Source organism: Macaca thibetana, chromosome 10 (genome assembly GCF_024542745.1).
Source record: "Macaca thibetana thibetana isolate TM-01 chromosome 10, ASM2454274v1, whole genome shotgun sequence".
NCBI classification, from domain to species: Eukaryota; Metazoa; Chordata; class Mammalia; order Primates; family Cercopithecidae; genus Macaca; species Macaca thibetana.
In genome coordinates, this window is record NC_065587.1 from 4,066,803 (window position 1) to 4,079,112 (window position 12,310).

A 12,310-nucleotide genomic window follows, 5' to 3' on the forward strand; every position below is an offset into this window, starting at 1 on the left:
TCCTGATTCTTAGGAGGCTGTTGTAGGAGCTAGAGGGGCAGTCCCAAGAAAGGCTACCCCACTTCCTGACCCCCAAGCAGTCACCAGCGGCGAAGCCCAGCTGCTTGGGCCCTGACCGCTGAGACCCAGGCTTCCCTTTGAATATGGGAGGTATTTGGGTGGGGAAGCACGTTCCAGGTCCCATCATCACCAGGACAGACACTGAGAGACACCTGGCTTCCTACAACCCCCATGTCTGCTTTCAGGGCAAGCGGGGGCCAGCAAAGGGATGGGAATGGCACAGGGTCCTTGGTTGGCTGGTGAAGCAGCCTGACCACAGAGGTCCCTCAGCTCCCTGCCAGCGTTCTCTCCTGGCACCAGGTGCGTACCTATACAAGAGGCCAGAGTTCAACTGGACAGAGGCAGACACCGGCTCTCAGCAGCAGCGACGTCGTACTGGCTCTGTGCCAGGCTGCATCCAGGCATCTGCCTCTCAGCTGTCCTCTGGGGGCTGGGCCAGTGAGCAGGTGACCACACAGGCCCAGGTGCAGAGTGGATTCAGGGCCTGGGCTCCTGACCCTGGATGGGACAGAGTAAGGCAGGTCCCTACCGTATCTCACTGTGTGTTGAAAGGACCACCTGCATCCAGACCCCCTGAGGAGGGTGTAAAAAGTGCGGATTCTTACCCCACCTGCCTCAAACCCAGTGAATCAGCATCTCTAAGGGTCTGTGCCTCCCGGCCCAAATGCTCTCACCCTTGACCAGTGGACAAGCAAGAAGCAAAACTGGGTGCATCCCCAAGGGAGGAGGCATCCTCACAACCCCTCCTCTCCGTGGGAGAAGATTACACGTGGAATTTTCCATATCCCACAAACATCCCTCGGTGGAGAGGCTGGGGCAGATCCACATGCCCTTGGCTCCTGAGCAGCTGCTAATCGGCACTGCTGTTCTATTTCTGCTCAGGGTTTAAATGAGGTCACCTCCCAGTGCCACCTGAGATGAGCCAAGCAAGGAGAGCTCAGGGCCCAGGTGCAGCTGGCCCAGCCCATCCCTGGGGAAGGCTGTATAACCTGGAATCAGGACAACTCGAGCGATCCACCTCTTACGAGTGAAAGGTTTCCCAGGACGTGGGACTTGAAGCGCTAAACTAGGAAAGTCCAGCAAACCAGGGGTATTTGGTCACCAGAGGACAGCCCAGGGACGTCTGTGTGTGCCTGCTCCTGTGGGGAGTGCATGGCGATCACAGGAACCCACTCCCCAGAGCCCCAAAACTCAGTCAGACCCAGCAGCTTGGTCCTGCCAGGATGGGAAGGAAGCGTGTAGCACAGGAGCTGCAGAGTCCAGCAGGGAACCCCTCTGCCACTTAGCATCAGCAAGGCCCTGAGTGGGGAGTGCAGCCCTCCAAGTGCCTCTGGTTGCTGCCTGGGGACAGAAGTCCCTCCAGAGGTAGCCCCTGAGGCTTTCTCCCCTGCCTTGGTCTCTTGATCACCATACATAGACCAGCCTCAGAGAAACATGACCACAGCCGCCACCGAGTGAACGCCGACCGTACCCCAGACACTGGGCTCAACAGTCTGCCAGGGCTGCTCGCTCTGATTTTGTGAACTAACATTTAATGAGCCCTTATTATGCCAAGCGCTTTGCATTTACAATACTATTTAACCCCCTTAACATCCCATGAGGTTGGTTTTAGTATCTGCACTTACAGAGGAAGAAACCAAAGCACAGAAAAATTGAGTGATTTCTGTAAGGCAGAGGTTATCATGGGGGATTTGGCAATGTCTGGGGACACTTTGGGTTGTCTCTGGGTGAAGGCCAGAGATGCCGCTGCACGTCCTGCAGTGCACAGGACAGTCCCTGCCACCAAGAGTGATGTGGCTCCAAATGTCCACAGTGCTGTCCTAGGAAACCCTGGCCCAAGGTCTCACCGCCCTTCCTCACAGAGTCTGGACTTGAATCTTGAGCCCTCAGCCACTCTGCTCTGTGATCATTATCCTCGTTTCACATGTGAGAGAAAACTGAGGCTCCAACAGGCGAGGTGAAGGCTCCCAGCGAGTGCAGCTGGAGCTGGGGCTCCACAGGACCATGTCTCCCTTTCTCCGCCTTCCCTGGGGTGCTGTGACCCCTGCTTTCCTCCTGCCTCTCTGGCTGAGCCATCTCAGTTTCCTTCATGGACTCCTTTTGAAGCTGTTCTATTTGTGCTCAGGGTCTAAATGAGGTCACTGGTTCGCTGCCCTGCCTTTGAGTGTTGGTGAATGACCAGATTACTAATCCCACAGCAAGGCTATCCTGCAAGTGAACAGAAACACCAGCAACAATGAAGATAGCACAGTACGTAGAGACTAGGACTGTCCCTTATAATCAAGGACATGGGGCTCCCCGGTCCCGGTCCCCTCCCCTCCTTGCTTCAGCAGATCCACTCCCATCTATTCACCAAGGAGTCTCCAACATGACCTCCGGACCCCAACACAAAACCCCACAGGCACCGTGGGATGCTCCTTGCTCGTGCTTCCACCCGAATGACAGGGACCCATCCCCCCAGACAAGGCAGGGTGCTGGGGGTCATTCTAGACTGCTTCCTCTCACCCCACATCCTGTCAATCACTGCATCCCATCATTTCTGCTTTTTGACCACCTTGATCCTAACCCATCTGTTTCCAGCCCTACTGTCATGGTCCATCTGGGATACCCTAATCTCCTGAGTGGGCAATCATCCTAGAAATTCATCTTTTATTTTGGTGAAGTACACATAATGTAAAACTTACCATTTTCACCATTTTATTTTTTTCGAGATGGAGTCTTTCTCTGACGCCCAGGCTGGAGTGCAATGGCACGATGTTGGCTCACTGCAACTTCCGCCTCCTGAGTTCAAGCAATTCTCCTGCTTCAGCTTTCCGAGTAGCTGGGATTACAGGTGCCCACTATCACACCTGGCTAATTTTTGTATTTTTAGTAGAGACGGGGTTTCACCATGTTGGCCAGGCTGGTCTCGAACTCCTGACCTCGGGTGTACCTATATAAGAATATATGTGGCCAGGCGAGGTGACTCATGCCTGTAATCCTAGCACTTTGGGGAGGCTGAGGGGGGTGAATCACAAGGTCAGGAGATTGAGACCATCCTGCCTAACACGGTGAAACCCCGTCTCTACTAAAAATACAAAAAAAATTAGCCCACCGTGGTGGCAGGCGCCTGTAGTCCCAGCTACTCTGGAAGCTGAGGCAGGAGAATGGCGTGAACTCAGGAGGTAGACCTTGCAGTGAGCCGAGATCGTGCCACTGCACTCCAGCCTAGGCGACAGAGCAAGACTCCGTCAAAAGAAAAAAAAAAAAAAAAAAAAAAAAAAAAAAAAAAAAAATATATATATATATATATATATATGTACAACATGGATGAACTGTAAAAACATCCACAGAGATAGAAGGTAGATTAATGGCCGAGGCAGGTGGAAGGGAAGTGTGGAGAGTGAGGGGTAATGAGTATAGGGTTTCTTTACAGGTAATGGAAATGTTCTAAAATTGATTTTAGTGATGGTTGTATTACCTTGTAAATACTCATCAGCAGTGACCTGTACCTTTTAAATGAGCAAATTGTATGTGAATTATATTTATTTATTTACTTATTTTTATTTATTTATTTATTTATTTTGAGACACAATCTCGCTCTGTCACCCAGGCTGGAGTGCAATGGCATGATCTTGGCTCACTGAAATCTCCGCCTCCCGGGTTCAAGAAATTCTCATGCCTCAGCCTCCCAAGTAGCTGGGATTACAGGCACGGGCCATCATACCCAGCTAATTTTTGTATTTTTAGTGGAGACAGGGTTTCGCCATGTTGGCCAGGCTGGTCTTGAACTCTTTACCTCAAGTGATCCTCCTGCCTCAACCTCCCAAAGTGCTGGGATTACAAGCGTGAGCCACTGCACCTGGCCATATTTCAATAAAGCTGTTATTAACAAAACAAAGGCTGGAGGAGAGGCCTTGGATATGTGGCCTGGCCTGGCCACCACTGGTCAGCGACTGTCTCTGGCCCTGCTATCTTGGTCCCTCCCTTCACCAGACTCTCCCCTGCTTTACCACTGACCTGGGGCCGTGGCTCCCATAAGGTGACTGCCTGCTCCTGTGTCCTGGGTGAGCACAGCGCCCTGGACTTTGAGCCTTGGGCCTCTGTGCACTAAGGTGCGGTTCCTGGGCCCTGCCCTGGCTGTGCTGGGATCCCAGTGCATCCGCCAAGCCTTCCCATGCACGGTTGCATTCGTGTCCATTCCTTTATGGTTTTGTGTCTTTCCTGTTTGGGGCCTGTAAATATACATAATGCTGTTATGTATTCATCAATCTGTATGACGAAATATCTATCATTACCTTTAAAAAAATTTTTTGGCCAGGTGCAGCGGCCCACACCTATAATTCCAGCACTTTGGGAGGCCGAGGCAGGCAGATCACCTGAGGTCAGGAGTTCGAAACTAGCCTGGCCAACATGGCAAAACCCCATCTCTACTAAAAATCCAAAAAATTACCCGGATGTGTTGGTGGGTGCCTGTAATCCCAGCTACTCGGGAGACTGAGACAGAATCATTTGAACCCAGGAGGCAGAGGCTGCAGTGAGCTGAGATTGCGCCACTCCAGCCTGGATGACAGAGCAAGACTCTGTCTCAAAAAATAGATTTAAAACATTTTATTTATGGACATGCTCACGACACAGCCTCAGAAGGTCCTGACAGCATGTGACATATGCCCCTATCATTGCCTTTTTTTTTTTTTTTTTTTTTGAGACGGAGTTTTGCTCTTGTCGCCCAAGCTGGATTGCAGTAGCACAATCTTGCCTCACTGCAACCTCCGCCTCCTGGGTTCAAGCGAAGCTCCTGCCTCAGCCTCCTCAGGACCTGAGATTACAGGCACCCACCACCACGCCCAGCTAATTTTTTGTATTTTTAGTAGAGATGGGGTTTCATCATGTTGGCCAGGCTGGTCTTAAACTCCTGACCTCAGATGATCCACCCGCTTCAGCCTCGTGAAGTGCTGGGATTACAGGCATGTGCCACCACCACACCCTGCTAATTTTTTTGTACTTTTAGTAGAAATAGGGTTTCACCATGTTGGCCAGGCTGGTCTTGAACTCCAGACCTCAGGTGATCCTCCCACCTAGGCCTAGAAAAGTGCTGGGATTACAGGCATGAGCCACCACACCAGGCCATTATACCCGCTCTTTATGATGGGTCAGCGCCCTCTGCACACACCTCCAAGTGGTGTTATTTCCAATTTCATGGGTTTGACGGAGCAGGTTTTCTTCTTTTACTCTCAGTGCACCAGGTTCCAAATGTGGCCCTATCCCTCATCCTCTTGTCCCCAGACCCACCTGCCTCCAGTCTCTGGCTAGGGGGAGTCACTGGTGCCTCCACCTCCCACCCCCTGGCTGAATCAGATCACCTATCTCCTGGGCATCTTGCTATTTTCTCACTATTTTTTTATAGGCCTCAAATATAAAAAGGCAAACAAGACACACCCAGCAAGCTATCTAGCCTGGCCTTATCAGTCTCAAAATCACAGTTTATGGCACTCCTGGGCACTCATGGCCTCTGGCTGTGTCCTCACAGCCTGGGCTCCAGGTCCCGTCTCCCCAGTGATCCCACTCCACCTGACCAGGGTGTTCAAAGGCCACTCAGCTGGACCCCGTGCGGGGTCACAGATGTCACCAGGATGGGAGTCTCTTGGGGTAACTCTTCCCCCAAACTCCCAAGGCTGGACATTGTGGTGCCTCCAGTCCCTGGAATGAGTCAAGGCTGCATTGCATCAGGGAGAAATGGACACCTTATTGAAGACGCCAGAAGAGGCAGGTGCACACCCTCCCGTGGGTGCTAGTAGACTGGCCTGCTCTCAGGGCATTTTCGGTTTGGAGCGGAAACCCCGAGCATGGCCAACAGGGTGCAAGGCGGTGAAGAGGGTGGGATTCAGAGTCTGGCAGTCCTGGGTTCATTCCCAGTTCTGCCCCTGGCCTGCTGGATAACCCTGGCCTGCTCCTCTAGCCTCTCTGGGACTCAGTTTCCTTATCTGTAGTAGGGTAGTATCACCTTGAAGGTGAAATGTGCTAATGCTAAGCAGAGTGACAGACATCCTGTTGATGCCCAACAGAGGCAGGTCACCCAGGCAGGAACCTGCAGGGTTTAGGCCAAACCCAAGCCTAGCCTTTGAGACCTCCCCGTGGGTGTGATGTACCCCCGGCCCTCCAGGGGTGTGAGCAGTCCTGATCCCTGGCTGCCTTTGGAGCTATCCCAGGCTAGCCTCACCTCCCTAGCCTTTTAGCTTGGTTTCACTGCCTCCTGAGGGCCATCCTCCACTTCAGCCCAGGCTCTGAGTCTGTCTTCCCTAGATGGGCAGGCTGAGGCTGGGCAGAGCAGCACTGTCTTCCTGTAAGAGAAGCTCAGGCAGGACAGTCCTGCACGTCCTGGAGGGTGGAACAGACTGGTCTGCCCTGGTGTCCAGGGAGCAGTGCCCGCTGAGGCTGAAGCCTGGAGCTTGTGTCATCCACAGTTCCCACATTTCAGACTCTCTCATGGCAGGGAGACCCCAAAGCCTGGGACAGGGGAGCCTGGAGTGCCCCCGCAACCCATCTAATTACTTTTCTGTACAGCCGGAGCAGGCCAGGATCGTTTTGTGGGTCTTAGTTTTCATGTCTGTGAAAAGGGGTAAGTGATACCCATCTCCAGGGGCTACAGTCTGGATGACGTGGCGAACCCAGGGATGTCTGTTTTGTAATGATCAGCTTACTCTCCAAATGTCTGGGCCTCTTGGGGCCCAAGACATTTCTTCCAGACCCTTGAGGAGAAGCCTCGAATTCTCTTTAAGGCAGTCAGCCTTGAAGAGGAGCGTGGGAGGTTTCTCCTTGAGGGTGGAGGGCTGAGGGTGGACGGCTGAGGGTGGAGGGCAGAGGATGTCATTCCTGGCAGCCCATGTACAGCTGGTGCCAGGATCCTCCCACCCCAATCCAGCATTCTAGTTTCTGATGTCAGATGGTGGTGCTGACTTCACAAGACAGGGAGTCTCGGGAGATAAGCTGGAAGGACTGGCACAGCAAACAAGGCCGGGGCCCAGGAAGAGAAGGGAAGAATACATCAGAGGCCATGGAGGAGATCATGCTAGGCGGGGCTGCTGGTGCCAGGCTCCTGCTGGTGGCCAGGGCTCCGTGGACAGGAGGGGCTGGGGCCTATGGTTTGGATGACCCAGTGGGTAGGACACTCGTGGGTATGGGGGTGGAACAGCTTAGACGGAACCTCAGGAGCCAGGCGGCCCATTGTGTGGGACAGCCTGACCGCCCAGGGGAATGGGTGCTGGCCGCCGCTGGGCAGGATGTCTGGCTTAGCAGGCCCCAGGGCCATCAGGCCAGCAGGCAGCAGCCCAAGCCTGCAGACTGGATGCAAGATAGGGGCAGGTGGCAGGTCAAGGCCTGACTAATTAGGACCAGAACTCCAGGCTGCTGGAGCTGAGCCCATGCTCTCTGGCCTACCTGGCAGCTCAGGGCCCTGTGCAGAGCTGAAACCAGCCGTATACACAGCAGGCTAGCAACAGGCTGGGGCATCAATTGTTCTGAAGTGCTGTAAGGAGAAGTGAGGCCCTGTGGCAGCTGGGGGTGGAAGTGCCATGCAGTGAGCTGACAGGGGACTCTGTGGCATGAAGGGACAAGATAGGGGTTGAAGGAGAAGGTGAGTGGGGGCCTCCCAGGCAGACGTGTGGGAAGGGCATTTGGGGCAGGGCCTAAGGTGGGCAAGGTGTGCCTGCCAGGGAAGAGGTGGGTGAGGTACTGGGAGGTCCTCAGGCAGCCAGGGCTGGCCTCGTCTACATTTTCAAAGCTCCTGTGGCCTTCGCAGCCAGCTCCTGAAGGGCCCCTTGGGTGTAACACACAGCAGGGACCTGGCAGCTGCTCTGGGGTGGAGCTGCTCTTTCCTCCCATCCCTCCAGTGCTGTGCCCAGAGTCATGGCCCTGGCCCCACACAGGGCCTGACCCCCACCCAACCCCTCTCCCATGCAACTCAACTGCAGGACGTGCATCTTCTGGAAACTTGGGCTTCGTGACATCACCCTCTCTCCCTGAGCATGAGCATGGGGCTCTGCAGCGGCCAGGCCCCTCCCCAGCCCATCCTAGGACTACAGGTCCCCTGGGTCTGCTGGGGCTGCCATAACAGAATACCACGGACTGGGTGGCTTCCACAAGAGCAATCTGTCGTCTCCCATTAACAGTCGCAGAGGCTGGAAGTCTGAGGTCAGGGTCCAACCCACAGGATTGGCCTCCTGGAGGTCACGCTCTCTTGTTGCTCCTTCCCACGGCCACCCCTGTGTACACACGCCTCGGGGGTCTGTGTGTGTCCACATTTCCTCTTCTTTTTTTTTTTTTTTTTTTTTTTGAGACGGAATTTCACTCTCATCACCCAGGCTGGAGTGCAGTGGCGCAATCTCGGCTCACCGCAACCTCCACCTCCTGGGTTGAAGCAATTCTCCTGCCTCAGCTTCCGGAGTAGCTGGGATTACAGGCGCACGCCACCACACCCAGCTAATTTTTGTATTTTTAGTAGAGACAGGGTTTCACCATGTTGGCCAGGATGGTCTCCAATGCCTGACTTCAGGTGATCCACCCGCTTCAGCTTCCCAAAGTGCTGGGATTACAGGTGTAAGCCACAGAGCCCAGTCAACATTTCCTCTTCTTGTAAGGACACATCGGATGAGGGCCCTAGCAGCCTCACTGAATCTCCTGTGTGTGTTGTAACTGATGTTGCTGTCTCCCGCAATGGAGCTCCTTTGGGGCCTAAGCAGTTCTGAGTCGTTTCTGGGTCCCCCACTCTGGCTGCAGGATTTTAATCCGAGGTGTGCAGACAGAGGACAGAAATGTGAATACACCGGGAGGGACAGGCAGAACCTGAGCACAGGGAGGCCCAGGGAAGAGGTCCCCAGCAGGGACGCTGGTGCTCCCGGGCCCCTGCCCACGCCACCCTTGCCTGCCAACCCTCTTCGCACGCAGCAGCACCCTCCTGCCACTGGCACGAGCTTTCCTTTCCAAGTAAGTTTCAGATCCACATTTCTCAGGCCTCAGAGTGGCAGCTGTGGGAGGGAGGAGGCTGGGCAGGCCTTGCTGCCGCACACCCCACTGTGTGCCACGATCAGATACGGCCTGCTGGGACTCTGACTGGGCCCAAGGTGGCTGCAGGACTGCCCTGGGGCCTCCACTACATGGCCTGAACAGGGGCTTGGCTCCCAGGGAGGAATGATTCATGGCTGATTCCTGCCCTATAGACAGTCACAAGGAGCTGGCAGGATAAGACCTGTACATGCAGCCACCTGGTGCCAGGCACAGCAGCAAGGCCACATGGACCTGGCCCATCCCACCTCTGTCTGCAGCAGCAGGGCTGGGCAGGGGAGCTGAGGGGAGGGGCAGGCCTCACACCTCAGTGTCAGAGCCAGACCTCAGTGTGAGCCTAGGCTCTGCCACACTGGAGCCCCGTGCTCTTGGGCAAGTGACTTAATCTCTGTGAGCACAGTCTTCACTGATAAATCAGGGAGGGATGTGCCCTCTGAACCAGCTTGTGGCTGCTTCCTATGGGGCTGTGTTAGGCACTGCGGGCACAGAGACTGGAGCTTGCATGAAGGGGCAGAGTGTGCTCTGAAGGCAGGGCTGGAGTCCCTGCAGGCTGGTGATTCCTTCAGCTGGGGGGTCAGGGAGGCCTTCCTGGGGAGGCGGTGAATTGGGGCCACAGGGGCCATGTCTCTCCAAGTCTGGGACCCAGGCTCCGGTTCGTAGGGCCAGCTCAGGGGCGGGTGCTCAGCTGTCTGCTCTGTGCTTCAGGCCCCAGAGCGTTCAAAGGGCTAGCGTCCCAGCCCCCTAGGAAGACCTCCGCCTCCTGAAAGGCTTCCCTGACTGCCGGGGCCCAGCTGCAGGTCCCCTCCCGGGCCGACAGGAGGCCAGGATCGAAGAGGGCACCCGCTGCCCAAGGTCACGCCGCCCGTGGCGCCCCCATCCAGGCCCGCCCTGCGCCCGATCGCCAGTATTGCATTTCCGCGCCGCCCGGACCCCGCCTGATCCACGGCCCGCGCGGAAGGCGCCACTGAGTCCCGGCCGGCCGCGGGAGCGCCAGACTCAGCACCCAGCACCCAGCACCCGCCGGAGAGGAGAGGAGAGAAAGGCAGCCGCCTCCCGGCCCCAGCTCCCTGGCTGCGGCCCGCCCCATCCCGGCCCCCTCCTCCGCCCCCTTCTCCCTTTCTCGGGTCCCCCCCGCCTCTCCTCGGCTCCCGGCCACTCCTCGACCCACCCCTCCTCCTCGCCCCCGCCCCTCCTCGCCCGGCCCCTCCGCGGTCCCCGCCGCCCGCGTACGGGGTGACGCAGCGCCGCCTCCCGCCGCCTGCCGCCGGGGCCACTGCAGGGGCCGCTAACGGTCCGGCGCCCCTCGGCGTCCGCGCGCCCCCCGCCTGGCGGACAAGCCCGCCGGCGGCGATGGGGGCGACGGGGGCGGCGGAGCCGCTGCACTCAGTGCTGTGGGTGAAGCAGCAGCGCTGCGCGGTGAGCCTGGAGCCCGCGCGGGCGGTACTGCGCTGGTGGCGGAGCCCGGGGCCCGGAGCCGGCGCCCCCGGCGCGGGTGAGTGTCGCCGCCGCCCGGGTTCGACCGGACCGGGCCAGGGAGCGGGGGCGGCGTGGGGGACCCGGCTAGGGGGACCGGGTGCGGGGAGCGGGCGACCGTGTTGAGGCCGGGGGCCCTGGGAGCGCAGGCGCCGGGGAGGGTAGGGGCCGGCGGGAGGGAGGCCGGGACCAGGGTCCGGGCTGGGCGCTACCGTCTGCTCCGGGAACCGGAGGACAAAGCGCCGCGCAGTGGAGGGGAGGCCGGCGCCCCATCCCCGCGGGGAGGTGGTACCCGGGGCGCGTTCACTGGGTCGTGGCCCCCGGTGCGGTCTGTCCGCAGGGCACCTCTGTACAAGACGGACTGTGGATGGATCCTGAGGGGGGTGTCAGGCGCTCCCCACCCCGAGCATTGCAGTTTAATCCAAGAACAGATGCTTTTTTTAAGCAGGGATCCGAAACCTGAGAGGCGCCCTTGCAGGGTGAGGACTTCCTGTTAAAAAGTTAAAGAAGGAGCCCCTGACCTTCTGTGGGGTGTGCTCCCTACTCGGGATGGGGGAATTGATTTCGGTGCCACGGGTTGACGATTTGCCCCACAGAGGCCCTCCAGATGAGGAGAAGAGTGACTTTGGTAAACATGGAGGACGCACAGCCCACCCTGGAGGGCCGGGGTGCAGCGGCGGGACGGCCTCCTCAAGGCTCTAGGGCAGAGCTCTAGGGCAGAGCTGTCTGGTGGAAGAGAGGTTGGCAGAGAGGTTGGCAGAGGCTTATAAAGAGGTGCCCTTCCGCACTCCGGGGCAGCGGGAGGATTGCAGCCGTTCAGGTCTGGACAGTGAGAAGGGGGAGGTGTTGGCGGCACAGGAGACCCAGGCTGGGTGGTAGCCGTGTGTTCCATTTCATTCATGCCCTCTTTGGCAAATGTTTATTGTATGCCTGCTGGGGACGGACGGGGGCCAGCATGTGTGACACAGTCGCCGCTGCAGCAGAGCTTTTTTCCTTAAAGGGAGAGACAGGGCACACAGAGACAAGTGTCTAATGGAGTTGGGCACTGAGGACAGAGCTTGCAGGGTAGGGGGCAGGGTTGTGCAGGTGGGGTAGGTCACTGTGTGGTAGCTGGTGGTCTCAGCAGTCCTCACTCACACGGTGGCTTTTACCAGAGACTTGGAGAGACTGAGGGCTCTGCATTCCAGGGACAGATCCATCCAGGCCTGAAGAGCAGCGAGTGTAAGGCCCTGAGACCACCAGGAGGCCAGTGTAGCAGGAGTGAAGGGAGATGGGGGGAGGGAGAGTGGGGCCCAGGTCTCCTGCAGCCTTACAGGCTGAGATGGCAACTTGCTTTTCTCAGTGAGTGGAGTGGGAGCGCCTGGAGGGCCTTATCCAACTTAGCATTTTCCAGGGATCTCATGTCCTCTGCGTGGAGGACCCAGAAGAGGGATGGGTCCTGCAATGGGGAGAATTTGGCCCTGTGCAGATGGGATATGGCGGTGGTCAGGGTTGGATGTGGAGGGACTGAGTATGGGAAGGAGGTCTGTTGGAGCTGCTGTTTGCTAGAAGAGAGAGCCCTGCAGGAGGACAGAGGGTTTGTTTTTGTTTTTTGTTGTTGTTGTTGTTGTTTTTCTTTTTTTTTTTTTTTTTTTTTTTGAGACGGAGTGTTACTCTGTTGCCCAGGCTGGAGTTCAGTGGCGCGAGGTTGGCTCACTGCAACCTCTGCCTCCCAGGTTCAAGCAATTCTCCCTGCCTC

The 12,310-nt window shown here is 57.0% G+C and overlaps 1 protein-coding gene across 1 annotated transcript in view; it reads left to right on the plus strand.

The window, feature by feature from the left end:
- The window catches only part of CERK (ceramide kinase), a 461,681-nt gene that overhangs the window by 395,343 nt on the left and 54,028 nt on the right, over positions 1-12,310 (plus strand). Inside the window, exon 2 of the mRNA XM_050805874.1 lies at positions 10,375-10,591. Within this exon, the coding sequence (XP_050661831.1) occupies positions 10,450-10,591 (142 nt within the window). The 5' untranslated portion in view covers positions 10,375-10,449. The remainder of the gene's footprint in view (positions 1-10,374; positions 10,592-12,310) is intronic.